Below are 15,170 nucleotides of genomic sequence, written 5' to 3'. Positions count from 1 at the left end.
TGATTAATGTAAAATCACTTAGGTTTAACGACAGACCACCTAGTCTGGACCAAAGGGTCTGTGTGGTCTGATTTTCTATGTAATTCTATGTAATTATCTCTCTCTCTCTCTCTCTCTCTCTCTCTCTCTCTCTCTCTCTCTCTATATATATATATATATATATATATATATATATATATATATATATATATATATATATATATTTTTACATCTTCGCCTATGTCGCCTGTACGCTTGTTTGGAGGGTCCTGATGGTATGGCCCAGCCCGTTGTGGCGCTGGCAAGTGTTTATAGTGGCGCCATCTTGCATTGGCCCATGCTGCCCCCCGGAGCTCATCTTTAATCCTAGAATCCAGAGTCCGGGTTGATGGGTGGTCTTCTGGACAGCATGTGGGTAGTCTTAGGCCACTCGCCGGCGGCTGAAAAATCCTTACTTCGTGTCACCGGGCGGGGATCGAACTCGCGTCGTCCTGAAGGGGACGACGTGAGTATTTGAGTGATTCCTGCTGTCATTTATCTAGTTAGTTATATACTTTAGTTATCATTTGTTACAGGCATATATTTGGCCTCTCTTTACTCTCCACCTCCAACTAAAACTGAATCCTTTATTGTGTTTTTTGAAGAGTTTGAATCTATAGTTATATACCGTAGTTATGTTCTGTGAGAGTCATATATTTGGGCTCCTTTTACTGTCCACTTCCCACTTCTATCATGTTTTTTGAAGAGTTTGAACCCCTAACGGCCTAACCCCTAATACTGGCTCTATAATGGTTTCAGCTCATGATGTACGTCGTGAATGAGGAGTTTGAACCCATATCTTTCGGCTCCGTGCTCATCTGCCTCCATCGCTACGACACGCTGGGCACTACTTACTTTTTCAAGCAGTTAGGAATTGATGTGGTAAGAAGCCATTGTGATGGAGTCTGTATATTGGGCAGGGACAGTAAAGTAAGGAGAAGAATAAAATAAGAGGAGAGGGTACGAAAAACAAACTAATGAGCTAATAACAGGAGAACTCTTACTTTAAACTCATCAATATCTTATCAATGCCTTCTTAGCCATCACAGCCACAGCGAACCTCCATGCTAGTGGCCACCATAAGCCTGACGGAGGACCTGTGGCTCCCCATGAACTGCCAGTCAGTTCTCAACGATCCTGAGGACGTGTTTCATCACCGCCCAGATCCTTGACCAAAAAACTTCTATCTCCTCGGGAAGCCAGAGCATGCGCTTATATCCCAGGCTTCTGTTGAGGTGAGCTAGGGGAGTAGGAGAAGTAGAGATAGAAAAGTTAAAGTAAAAAAGGTAAAGTTCGGGGCATATGCTACAATTAAACACCAAGGTTATAGATGAAATGGTACAGAATGAGAGGCCGAAAGAGACGTCAGTTTCGGGTGAAGAGGTAAAAAAGGTAAAGTTTGGGACATATGCTATAGTTGAACGCCAAGGTTATAGGTGATAAAGGTACAGAAAGAGAGGTCAGTTTCGGGTGGAGGTAAAAATGATAAGGTATGGGGCATATGCAATAGGTAAACGCCAAGGTTATAGGTGAAAAGGTACAAAATGAGCTAGAGGCTGAGAGAGAGGTTTCAGGTAAGGAGTGTTTTGATGCTCTCTTTACTCTGCTAATTTTAATGTCCTTTTCTACCTTCCCCCTCTAGGTTGGGGACATCAGCGGACCCACATACACACAGTACAGTAACTGGACCTTCGATGTGACGGTGAGGACGGATGCTCCGGCGCTCTTCGTGTGGCTCCAGACAACCCACCCCGGAGTGTTCTCAGATAACGGGTTCATGATGAGGGAAGAAGAGACGGAGGTTCAGTTTTACGCCGGCGAGGAGGTGACTGCGGCAGAGTTACAGGCGTCGGTGAACGTCAAGTCCCTCACCGACACCTACCAGCAGCGGTAGGGAGGTGAGGCGAGGCCCGAAGGTATACTGCACCCCAGTGATATATATCCGGAACAGCTGGTGGGCATGATCCTTGAGGCTTTTTCCTATCGGTCCTTCTGTCTAGCGTCAAGTCATTAGCTCGAAACAGAACGGCAATCATCATAATAGCGTTGAAAGCCAGGGAGGAGCTCAAGACACTTTCATCCAGTATTTTAGAGCTAAAGCATTCATCATGGATCTCTTGAAGCTGTTGTAATCAATCTTTATGTCCAGCGTCAAGTCATTAACTAAAGACAGAATGGCATTGAAAATCAAGGAAGATCTCAAGACACTTTCATCCATTATTTTAGAGCTAAAGTATCCAAATGCTGTGGATTTCTCAAAGCTGTTCTTATTGGTCCCTTTGTCTAGCGTCACGCCATCATCCCCTGACACCACAGTAGACATAAGAGCAGTGTTGTTTGGGTCTTCGCATGCTCTATCGGGGAAGTGTTGAATAAAGGGAATATTTGCTTTAGTGTAGTATGTCTGTGTATCCTCCATTCTATACTAAAGAGATGTAAGGGAAGTGTAGAGTGTAGTGTTGTGTTTGTGATCTCTAAAAGTTGATGCCCTTGCTGTAAAACAAATTATAGCACCAATAAAAATGATAATCTCACACTCCTTTCCATTCCCAAAGTAGGAAAAGGGAACACATTCACCATAGTAAATGCAGAGCTTTGAAACGGGAATGAAAGTGCAAGACCATATATGGGATGCACGGGCACCATGTCAATGGAATGAGGAAGACTTGTTGGTGGTAGCGAGTGTTCTAAGTGCTAATCGGTTCACGGATAGAGAAACTCATATCCGTCAGGGTTACTTTATTGGACAAAAATACATCAAGTCATTGAGACAAACACAACACAAGGAAAAGGTGTTTGTGTGGGTATGCGTTTGTGTGAATGTTGTTTGTGTAGGTTAACATTTAAGTGTTGGTGTATGTGTATAACAATGTGTAACGGTAGACAACAAAAGGACATAGACGGACAGTCAAAGGTAAACGAGTACAAGAAAGATAAACATTGAAGACACGACGCGGACAGAGACAAGTACTAACGATGAACATGAAAACACAATTTTAAAGTCTTCTGTGCAGTGCACCATTTTCTTATGTGTCACTGAGGGGAAGGAACACGCGATTCGAGCGGTGACTGCTACAGACTCTGGCATATTGGAGTCACTGTCAGCCAGAGGATGAGGACAAGATCTAACACTCCTAAAAATAAAATCCTGCCCGAACTGAAATACTTATTCTTTGTTATTATTATTGTTATTATTGAGATCCACGACATAGCATTAAGCGAAAAAAAATACAACTGACCCAGACCCCAAAAAACAAGGGTGCAAAAAATAAAGGCCAGCGACAACAACGTAAAGTTAAGAGAATAGTAAAGAAAGAAGGGAGTAAAAAAAACTATGGGAAGAACCAATAGATAAAAAATGGGCACTCTCTCTCTCCCCTATTGAAATAAATCTGAGAGAAAGAAAATAGAAAATACAATGAAAAATATGACTAATTTGATAATGAAGGTGGTAGTAGTAGTAGTAATAGTAGTTGTAGTAGTAACACTCTCTCTCTCTCTCTCTCTCTCTCTCTCTCTCTCTCTCTCTCTCTCTCTCTCTCTCTCTCTCTCTCTCTCAGGAAATAGTGCACTAGCCCGGGACCAAGGACAAGTGTGACATCTGAGTTACCGCTGTTATCCCCAGGTACCCTTTTAGCGACCAGCCCGAACGGGAGGCTGAACAGCTGGGTGAGCTGCGCGCCTGGGCCGGGATTTGAACCAAAGGATTTGTATTTAGGCGTGCTAACCACCACACCAAGGAAGCGTTTAACAAAATCCCTTATGAAAGGTCAACTAATCAAAGTTAGATATGAAATATGGTAAGATGCAGTTTTCATGAAGATATAGTATTTTTCATTTTATCTATCATTTATATTGCTTTATTTCTGTTATAGTGTACGCAGTAACTATCACCCCCTAAACATTTAAAGCTCATTATGTCGCAAACGCGACCTTCTTGATCCAGGAGAGGTAGGGCGGGTGGCGCAAGTTGGCGTACAGGCCTGGGTAGTCCTTGTGGCCACAACCATAGCCTCGTGACACAATGCCCGCCAACACAAAGTGTCCACGAGCATCCTGAGACACCAGAGGCCCGCCGGAGTCACCCTGATGGAGGAAAAACACAAGGGTGAGAGTCATTGCAAAGTCAAAACGAAAAATGCAACGCAGCACGCCGTCCTCTCCCAACCCACGCGCCAGCAAAGTCAGTCAGGGTAAGTTTCGCCTCGCCCACACTACGACGCTAACCCCCATCTAGTCATTTAGTCAAAGATGAGCTCCGGGGGCACGCATGAGCCAATGCAAGATGGCGCCACTATAAACACTTGCCTGCGCCACAACGGGATGGGGCCGACCATCAGGCCCTACTACGAAAGCCTTCCGGTGCCACAGGCGAAGATGTAAAAAAATAATTTTAAAAAATGTGCGTCATGGCAAAATCCATTGACTTGCACAAGCCACGAACTCAATGGGTTTCCCTCGGCTTCCTCCACTTTGGGTTATCTCTTACAGAAGCAACCCGATGAGCAGGGTCGGCTTCTGGTTAGCGTGCCACATGGCCGTGTAGCCGAAGCAGGCGTTCACGGACTATACAAGTCGTAGGCCTCAATTCAGTCTCATGAATCTAATTGCCGATTCGACAAAAAAGTAATTCCAAAGTAGCCCAAGATAGATTCTGCATAGGCACTTATTACCAAAGACATGAATTCATCTATTTTAGTCACTCTTTAGCGGCCATGTATCAGCCACAGAATAAGGTAGGAAGCACAATCGACTTGAGGATCAGGAATTTGTTCCTTCTGCATCGGCATCAATAACACCATATACTTGCACTGAGCGAGTTCATAACACCATGGGCCAAACCAATCCGCCGTAAGACTTTTGGCGAGATTTACCGTTGTATCGCACAATGTGAACAAGGTATGTAAAATTTTCAAAGATATCAATGTCCTTGCTCTATTTATGAACATCAATGTCCTTGCTCTATTTATGAACAGACTACTGTTTCATTTAAAATTCTTACAAAAAACTGTTCCTTAGTCCTGGGTCAATAGAATCTAGAGCTTTAATCATATTGTGTTTCATATCGAAAGCTTTCAAGTCCATGAGTATACAATGACAGAGACAGTGAAAGTGCTGTGCTTCGAGAGGCTTCATCAAAACCTTCACTACCTGTAGCCTAACAGTTGAGAGCTGCCTGCCGGAGGGTTTGGCGTATGTAGCAATCTGCCATTCGGATAGCGATAACGTGAAAGGAAGGCCCGAAGTGTAGCTTCTTCATTCAGGGCGAAGGTCATTTGTGTTGATATGGCCCTCGACATCCTCAGCGAGACTCCTGACATACCGCGCCTTGTCCCTCCCTTCCCTCCTTAAGAGAGCTCTATCCTTAAGTGACAGAGACCTACAATGGTCATAATTCCAAGCAAGTTCGGGAGCGAGACTCTTCTCGAAAATATCTAGCGCAAGCTTTTTTGTCCCGTTCTCCCTTTTCCAGTCACTTTTTCACCCGTGGACCCCTACAACGAAATAAGTTAATTAGGGAATCTCGTGGGCCACTCATGACCGTTCCAAGGGTCAAATTTGTCACATTGGCCGTAAGTTTAACACTCCTGGTAGCGTTAGCTATCGTAGAGCAATTCTAGCATTTCAGAATTCAGTTTAACGGATTGTGTATAGTAGTATGAATTTCATTCCGAGCCGCAGGTCTCCTAATTCTAGTGTAATCAATTTGAAAAAGAATTAGAATATCTATGGACCCTTTGAAATTCTTCCATGGTTGGGTTGGGAACCACTGATCTAGCGTCTCCCCCGAGACTATACCACCCTCTGTTATCGGCCGTGCTCCAGTGCATTCCCTTAAAGCTTGAAGTTTGAATGTACGCCTATCACCTAAATCTACAGGGTACTCAAATGTGCTAAGAACATTGAAGCGATTTGAGACTGTCCCACTATATCCTTGGACTTTCAAACTTTCGATACAAAACACAGTATGATTAAATCCCGAGATTCTTGTTGAGTTGACATGAAATATGAATGTTGGAACAACAAGCCAATGATCAGTTGCAAAGACCTTTACACCCCTCAAAACATTGCAGTTCTGACGGATCCTCCATCTACTGTTTACAAGCATGTGATCAGTCTCGTTAGCTACAACCCTCCAGCACTGCTATACAACATCCAGCGTGCAGCTCTGACCTCTGCTGATAAGAACCTGCAATTCCTAATCAGTGATTCTCAACCAGGGGTAAATTTGTCCCCTAATGGTATAGAAATGACATGACATGGGTGCTGTTGGTGTCCCAGGTTCCATATCCATGGGCTATATATACATTTTTATACTTATAGCCTGCGCCATGACAGGATTGGGGCGACCACCAGGCCCCTGAAGAAAGCCTCCCGGCGCTATAGGCGAATACGTAAAAAAAAAAAAAAAATGTCGGCGCCAGTAATAGCATTAAAATCGTCCTAAACAATAATGTACATGTGTCCCAAGGGTGGCACATGTCTAATATCGAGGCGAGTAGAGTATCACCGTCTCTTCAGTTTCACAAATACTATTAGGAAAGTACACAGCAACAACAACAAAAATGAACCACCGGCTGTGCTTCAGCTTCACTGGCATTATACGCTCATCAACCTAGACTACATATGGTTAGAAATGGCTAGAAGTGCCAATAGCTACCCCCTGAAAACTGCTGTCATTTTTAGTACCGGACCATTAGTTTTTTTGTACTCTCACTGTTGATCTGACCATTGCCTTCTCGCTTTAGAGTCCCACTAATCCTCCTTTTAAACCTTTTGAGCTCATTCTTTTGAACTAATTTGCTACGTCGGTGATCCTCAGGACATTCTAGGGGCTCAAACGCATAACCCTCCGAAGGGTCCATCAATAAAATTGAACTGTGGTCACAGAGTGAGCCTCTACCCCGATCTTTACTTCTGAGTGTTATTCACTTAGTCAGTCGTGATTACAGCCTGGTAAAAGCAATACCTGACAAGCATCCCGGCCTCCAGCAATGTCCCCGGCACACAGGGTCTCCTTTCCGATGCCTCGAGGCCAGGCGGCTGGGTAGTGTGGCAGGTTGGAGTAGCTTCGGTCACACTGAGCCGGCGGGAAGACCGTCACGTTCACTTCTTGGAGGACAGAGCTAGGTTGCCCACCTGAAAATTAAGAGCTAATATGGTAAAACTACCTTGTTTTGGTTTTCATATTGCGCGCTGGTATTGTGGTGGACCACCAAACAAAATGTTGACAAACAAAGTACTACTGACCGAACGCAGTGTCGCCCCAGCCTGTTAGTGTTGCCTGCTGGCTTATGATATCCTTGTCGCTCTCCTTCCCCCAGGGCAGGCAGACAGGACTGATGTGATACTGAAGCCGGGAAAAAAATCAATATAATTTTTTTTCTTCTTTGCTGGGTACTCCTGATGATCATTTTCTGATGATTACATACGTATATAAGCAATTATAAAGACGTCTGACCTTCAGTACGACTTTGGAGGCAAGTCTGAGGAGTGCAAGGTCATGGTAGGCCTCGGGGCGGTTGTAGTTTGGGTAAGGCACCGTTTCTGCCACACCAAAGTCCTCATGATCCGCCCCGTCACGATCATCGTTGTAGTTGTGTTCACCAAGGCGCACCACATCAGGCTTGCTACAGGGCGTTTAAGATATTGATATAGATGATATTGTTCTGATTCCGATCAAATAATTATTTCAACCACTTTCATATAAAAGCGTCAACAATGTGTGTGTGTGTGTGTGTGTGTGTGTGTGTGTGTGTGTGTGTGTGTGTGTGTGTGTGTGTGTGTGTGTAATAATAATAATAATAATAATAATAATAATAATAATAATAATAATAACAATAATAATAATAATAGTAATCGGTTTATTCAGTTACAGCAGCCGTCAGTCTGAAAATTTACATATTATAAATACATTTTAACTTCGCTGACGAAAACAAGCACAACAAAGAGAAGGGGGGATGGGGAAACGTGTGTGTGTGTGTGTGTGTGTGTGTGTGTGTATTATTACACACACACACACAGGCAATGGCGGGGTGGAGCGTGCGAATGGGTGATCCCGATGACCCGGTGTGATGTCATCTGTCATCCCGTATCGTAAGACATCCCATCCTGAACTTCGCATCGTGGAACCCAATCTTCACTATCACAAAGTGGAGCAACTAAGTGTAAAAAAGTACCAAGGAGGACCTAAAAAGCGATGCCAAGCGGAACAGGTCACAAGAAGAAGAAGAGTGGTTGTTGATATCCTAGTTCAGCGGTCGGCAACCTGCGGCTCTTTCAAGAGACGTGTGCGGCTCCTGCCACCTAATTAAAAATGTCTAAGTCATCTGGATTTAAATGAACTTTACAGGAAACTACAAGGAAGGGGAAACACTGCTTTGTTGCTTTTGGAAGAAGTGCTTTTGTTGGTGGTAGCGAGTGTTCTCAAATGCTAATAGGTTCCAGAATAGAGAAACTCAATATCCGTCACGGTTAATTTATTTGCAAAACATCACACACGTCATGGACATAGACAAGACACTAAGAAAAGGTTTTTGTATGTATGTGCGTTTGTGTGGATGTTGTACTGTGTGGATGACATAAGTGTTGATGTGTGTGTGTGGAACAATGTGTAAAAGGAATGTATAGCAGGACGAGGACGGACAGTAGAAGATAAACGAGAAACAATAGATAAACAATTGAGACGCAATACAAATCAACGGACGACGATAACAAAATACATAGTTTTGCTTGTAGCGCCATCTTCTTTAGTGTCACTGAGGGGAAGGAGCACGCAATTTGATCGGTGACTGCTACACTTTCATTTGAACGAATGTTATCAATGTTTGTCAAATCTTGAGAGAGGCTCACTAATTCACTTCCCTTTAAAGAAATTCGAAGAAGGAGCAGATTTCGAGCTGGATAGTGATATCCTAAATAAATCCACAAGTGAAAATGCAAAAATAAATTGAAGGACGTTTTCATGAATTCAGAAAAGAAAAGGCCACTTTGTCATTTGTGATTAACCCGTTTGACACAGCTACACCTCCACTCAACTTTTCAGCTTTTATGGGAGTGAGCCAAGCAAAATTAAAACTTTTTAGATGATTTACAGGAAAAAGACTTGTGGACTTTAAAATTCAGAGCCATGCTTTTCGATCTTGAAATCTGGAGAAGTAAACAAGCTACACTAGCAATCCAACACAAACGGACTGAACTGCTTGAGCTACAAAAACGAGATCAGATTGTATTTGAAGTGCGGAATTCCTTAGCACACACACACACGCACACACGCACACATACCTGAAGATATGCTTTTGGCATCCTCTCTATTTTGGGCGGTGGCCAAGTGGTCAGCGTGCGGGAGTGATGAGCCAAGTGGTGGTTCGAGTCGCAGCAAAACACGCTAATTTTTGCAAGCCATCGCTGAGTTGCGGAAGATTACCCACATGCTGCCCATATCTCCTATCAACCCTAACTTCAGCGACTTCATGCATGTGCACATGAGCACCACACACATATATATATATATATATATATATATATATATATATATATATATATATATATATATATATATATATATATATATATATATATATATATATATATATAATATAATATAAAGAAACTTGCCTGTGTGAGCAAGTGTTTTCTAGCATGAATTTCATAAAAAGAAACTACGCAGCCGACTGAATGATACACTCTACAGTCCTGCCTGAAGCGCAAAACGACATTAATTAAGACATTGATCAGCTCTCCAAAGAAACTCAAGAGCAGTAATTACATTAAAGCTTAGACCCACCATGAGGACCTGATATAGTAAGTAGAGTTAGCATGTTGTTTAAAAGTATGTAGTATTTGTTCAGTCGTGGTAACAATCCATAAAGGATTAACTATAGCTTGTTGACATCATATTAACTTAAAGGAGTGGCTTCATAAATATAATGGTTTATTTTATGACAGCTACAATTATATTTATTATTATTATTATTATTATTATTATTATTATTATTATTATTATTATTATTATTATTATTATTATTATTATTATTATTATTATTATTATTATTATTATTATTATTATTATTATTATTATTATTATTATATAGCATTCTCTGCGTAGAAGCAGTGCAGAGATGGCTGCTTATGATAATGAGGTGTGACCTTGACAGACCAAGGGATAGTGAGGTCAGCTCAGGTGAGTTATATGCTGGGAGCGTGGAGAGAGGAAGTGTGTTTGTTTGTTTGTTTGGTAATGGTATTATTATTATTATTATTATTATTATTATTATTATTATTATTATTATTATTACTATTATTATTATTATTATTATTATTATTATTATTATTATTATTATTATTATTAAGAAGTAGCAGTAGTAGTTGTAGTAATAGTCGTAATAGTAGTAGTAGCAGTCGTAGTAGTAGCCATAGTGTATCGTTAATTGGGTAAAAGAACTATCTAAATTTTCTGGACCTTATATAAAAAGTCATTCAATGCGAGAAACAATTTTTTTTTCTGGTTATTCAAGACTTCACGGTTCCTATAATAATATAAGCCAACATTGGAACACGCCGCCCAACCAGCACGCACCGCCCTTCACAGTCTCTACCATTCACAACAGTTCTCTTTCTTGAGCGTTTGTAGGGCTGGCATTACGAACCACAAGCATGGAGATTGCTGGATGAATTTTAAAGTGACGGACTGATGTGCTCCGGCCTCCGCAATACCAAGACAAGCAAAAATGAGAATCTCAGTCCAGGCATGAAGTTTGTTGGCCAGAAGAAACACTTCTTGGCAAATGAAAACAACAAACAAGCATTTATTGGCCACAAGAAACACTTATTGGCAAATGAAAACAACAAACAAACATTTATTTCCCTCGTAGGTGAGAAGCTGACAATGAACGGGTGTTCTGTTTACAACGCAGATGGGGATGATGTTGTGGACAATGTTCGTGCTGTAGTTTCCTCATCAGAAAATGCAACTACAACAGAAATAGAGGAAGACAGCGATTTGCTGATTCTCCTCTGTACCACGCCAATGACAGTGGTTTCGAGTTGTACTATCGCAGCGTTATAAGACGGGAATCATTTCCTAATCCTTTGTATGATATTCTTAGTATTCAGTCATTGTTATGCGATGGCATCTGCAAGTATCTCCTGTTCGTGCACGCTTTCACAGGATGTGATTGTACATCCAGAAGTTTTTCGATTGGGAACGCAAAAGCATTCTACACACTGATAAAGGTTCCTGAACTCCATTCAGTTGCAAATACATTCTGTTTAGACTGTAGCCAACACTCTGACATTGAAGCCGCTGGAAGAAAGGCAATGCTTCTGTTGTGCGGCTGCAAAACATTTGAATCCACTAACGCACTACGTCATCGAATGTTAGTGAGAAGTAGCTGCAGCTAAATATTTTGTTAAACCAGAACATTTGCCACTACTGATGCATCCACAAAGTACCACAGCTTTCGAACATACTCTCAAATACAAATCTGGAAGTCTACAAGAGAGAGTATCGATGTAGAAGAGTGGTGTTGGTATGTAAAGAATAATTCCTACTACCCTACAGCTTGTGACTAGGCACCTGCTCCAAACTATTTACTCAACTTGATCCGCTGCTCGTGCAAGACGAAATGTCCTGCTTCAAGATGTAGATGCAAGCGTTATGGAATGCCCTGTTCAGCCGCTTGTGGCGAGTGACAAGTCAGTGACTGCAATAACAACCCAAGTACTGGTATTTTTTTCCGATGATGGTGATGAGGAGGACTAATTCTTGTATGGTTGTGACCAGGTATCACTTTTGTAATGAACGTAACTTGAAAATGAATAAAAGATATTTTTTTGAGTTAAGGATAGACCGAGGATGTTTAGTGTTGAGGAAGGTGATAGCTGGGTGTTGTCAAAGAATAGGGGATAGTTGTTTGGAAGATTGTATCGAGTGGGTAGGTGGAGAAACTGTGTTTTTGAGGCGTTGAAGGACACCAGGTTCCTCTTGCCCCAATCGGAAATAATAGTAAGGTCTGAGGCTAAGCGTTCTGCAGCCTCCAGCCTTGAGTCGTTAAGTTGCTGTAGGGTGGGTCTTCTATTAAAAGAAGTTGAGTAATGCAGAGTGGAATCATCGGCGTAGGAATGGATAGGGCAGTTCGTTTTGGAAAGAAGATCATCAATGAACAACAGAAAGAGAGTGGGAGATAGGACAGAACCCTGTGGGACACCACTGTTAATAGGTTTAGGGGAAGAACAGTGACCGTCTATCACAGCAGAAATAGAACGGTCAGAAAGGAAACTGGAGATAAAGGTAAAGAGAGAAGGATAGAAACCGTAGGAGGGTAGTTTGGAAAGCAAAGATTTGTGCCAGACCCTATCAAAAGCTTTTGATATGTCCAGCGCAATAGCAAAGGTTTCACCGAAACGACTAAGAGAGGATGACCAAGAGTCAGTTAAGAAGGCTAGGAGATCACTAGTAGAACGCCCCTTGCGGAACCCATACTGGCTATCAGATAGAAGGTCAGAAGTGGAAAGGTGCTTTTGAATCTTCCGGTTAAGGATTGATTCAAAAGCTTTAGATAGACAAGAAAGTAAAGCTATAGGACGGTAGTTTGAGGGATTGGAACGGTCACCCTTCTTAGGCACAGGCTGTATGAAGGCATACTTCCAGCAGGAAGGAAAGGTAGATGTTGACAGGCAGAGGCGAAAAAGTTCAACCAAGCAGGGTGACAGCACGGAGGCACAGTTTTCAAGGACAATAGGAGGCACTCCATCAGGTCCATAAGCCTTCCAAGAGTTGAGGCCAGAGAGGGCATAGAAAACATCATTTTGAAGAATCTTTATAACAGGCATAAAGGAGTCAGAGGGGGGATGAGTAGGAGGAATATGCCCAGAATCGTCCAGAGTCGAGTTTTTAGAAAAAGTTTGAGAGAAGAGTTCAGCCTTAAGAGATAGATGAGACGGCAGTGTTGCCGTCAGGACTGAGGAGTGGAGGGAAAGATGAAGAAGTGAAGTTGGAGGAGATGTTTTTGGCTAGATGCCAAAAGTCACGGGAAGAGTTAGAGAAAGCAAGGTTTTGGCATTTTCTATTAATGAAAGAGTTTTTGGTTAGTCGGAGAATAGATTTGGCACGATTCCGGGCAGAAATGTAAAGTTCATAATTAGCATTAGTTTGAAGGCTATGGTACCTTTTGTGAGCTGCCTCTCTATCACTGACAGCACGAGAACAAGCGTGATTAAACCAAGGCTTTTTAGCGTGAGGAGTAGAGAAATAACGAGGAATGTATGCCTCCATTCCAGAGACAATCACCTTTGTGATGCGCTGAGCACACACAGAGGGGTCTCTATCCTGGAAGCAATAATCATTCCACGGGAAATCGGAAAAGTACATCCTCATGTCGTCCCACCGAGCTGAAGCAAAATGCCAGAAGCAACGCCTCTTCGGTGGGTCCATAGGGTTTACAGGAGCGATAGGACAGGATGCAGAAATAAGATTGTGATCGGAGGAGCCCAACGGAGAGAACGACATTTTCATGCTGATTGCACTTCTGAACTTGCTAACTGCATGCCTCCCCCCCTCCCGCGAACCCACTGCACTCGACTTTTTACTGTAGCTCATCCCTAACTGTCCAAATCCCTTATGCAAGAGTTAACCAGCATATCCATTCCTTCATTCCCATCAATGGTAAACTCTGAACAGACTTCTTTCCTCTGTATTCTCCTACGACTTGACCTCTTTCAAGAGGAGAGTATCGAAACACTTCTCCACCCAAATTTGACCTCAATGGTGGCCAGTCTTCTAAGTGAGGGAGGCCAGTGATTAGGGGGATCTTTTTCTTTATTACTTATTTTTACCCTTGAGCTGCTTCCTTTATTTTTAAAAAAATAATGGATCATCTACATCATCCTCTGGCGCTAACTATCATGTTTTATTCCATTAGCAGCTGCTGTCATTTTTCTTTGTGTAGTTTCAGTCTTGCAAATAGACCTTGTAACTCAAGTTTGCACTGTTTTCACTTAGCAGTCCATCCATTCCCAAAATTTGAGGGTATATTTTCAAAATACTGCCACACTGGATCACATTTTTTTAACCGGTGCATGACGTCGTGGTAAAAGACATCAAGCAAGGGATTACTATTAGGCAGACCATCCAGTATGAACCATGTAGTTCTGTGCTGTTTTAATATGATTCTATCAGATTCTCATGGCAGCGTAATTTTAAAAAGTTTATAAACAACTACTTACTTGTTTAAGAAGCAGTGAAAAGCTGTGAGGACCCATTCATCATTTATCAGCACCCCACCGCAGAACCACCTGATTCCTTGGGCATCCCTCTCCCCAATAATGGCCTAAAGGAGTAACAACAACGCATTAGGGAAAGTTACCGAAGCTTTAGTTTCATGTTCTATGTGATTCATATATGTATAACTTTTACTCATGTTCGTGATTCACATACCATCCAGGGCCAAGCATTCTGAAGAGCGTCTATAGAACCTATTGCAGCAGCTTTAGGGGGTGGATCTAGGAAGTCCTCGTAATCTGTCGGCATTTCCTCGAATGGTATGGCAGTTAAACCTCTGTGACTTCTTTTGAACAGTCTAGTAATGTTGTGGCGAACGAATGTAGTTTCTTCAACCTTGGGTAAAGTAGGATCAGGAACTGCTTCTGGGCGGAGGACATCTCCTGTTACATTTACAGAGGATCTCAACACATCTAATGAGTTTAATCCACATTCTGAAAAAAAAGAGCTTTTACTATTGATACCAACTTTCAATTTTGTATATGCTAGAACACATAACCATCATGTTTTATTACACATGCATGCTATGGCCTGTATATTTGCTGGTTGGTGGCTGCGAGATCACTTACCAAATGGAACCATGGGCGGGGCTATATCTGTGAAAGACAGCGGCCCATTACCTGAAAGGGCGTAGGATTGTTAGTGTTACCAGAATTATACTGTGATGATTGCCCCCCCCTCTCTCTCTCTCTCTCTCTCTCTCTCTCTCTCTCTCTCTCTCTCTCTCTCTCTCCATCCCTCCCACACTCTCTCTCTCTCTCTCTCTCTCTCTCTCTCTCTCTCTCTCTCTCTCTCTCTCTCTCTCTCTCTCTCTCTCTCTCTGTGTGTGTGTGTGCGTGTAGCCTAAGAAACAAATTTGATGAACTGAGAT

General features: G+C 42.3%; 1 protein-coding gene and 1 long non-coding RNA gene across 3 annotated transcripts in view; one reads left to right on the top strand and one right to left on the bottom strand.

Annotated features, from left to right (window-relative positions):
- Window positions 1-210: 210 nt before the first annotated feature.
- On the top strand, window positions 211-3,358 carry LOC127001109 (uncharacterized). Its single transcript, XR_007754724.1, has 3 exons — window positions 211-900; window positions 1,059-1,253; window positions 1,661-3,358. It is a non-coding gene; the product is annotated as an uncharacterized LOC127001109 (long non-coding RNA).
- Window positions 3,359-3,505: 147 nt separating this feature from the next.
- LOC127001108 (vitamin K-dependent protein C-like) overlaps window positions 3,506-15,170 on the bottom strand; it is a 28,976-nt gene continuing 17,311 nt past the window's right edge. Inside the window, exons 2-8 of one of the 2 annotated variants that reach the window (XM_050865279.1) lie at window positions 14,869-14,919; window positions 14,456-14,733; window positions 14,245-14,348; window positions 7,481-7,649; window positions 7,270-7,369; window positions 6,989-7,158; window positions 3,506-4,104 (exon numbers count right to left, since the gene is read on the bottom strand). In XM_050865279.1, coding sequence (XP_050721236.1) covers window positions 3,934-4,104; window positions 6,989-7,158; window positions 7,270-7,369; window positions 7,481-7,649; window positions 14,245-14,348; window positions 14,456-14,733; window positions 14,869-14,881 — 1,005 coding nt within the window. In that variant the 5' untranslated portion in view covers window positions 14,882-14,919 and the 3' untranslated portion in view covers window positions 3,506-3,933. The remainder of the gene's footprint in view (window positions 4,105-6,988; window positions 7,159-7,269; window positions 7,370-7,480; window positions 7,650-14,244; window positions 14,349-14,455; window positions 14,734-14,868; window positions 14,920-15,170) is intronic. The other variant, XM_050865280.1, reaches the window with a different exon arrangement.

Source organism: Eriocheir sinensis, chromosome 20 (genome assembly GCF_024679095.1).
Source record: "Eriocheir sinensis breed Jianghai 21 chromosome 20, ASM2467909v1, whole genome shotgun sequence".
Lineage (NCBI taxonomy): Eukaryota > Metazoa > Arthropoda > Malacostraca > Decapoda > Varunidae > Eriocheir > Eriocheir sinensis.
This window is presented reverse-complemented; position numbering and strand designations above follow the sequence as displayed.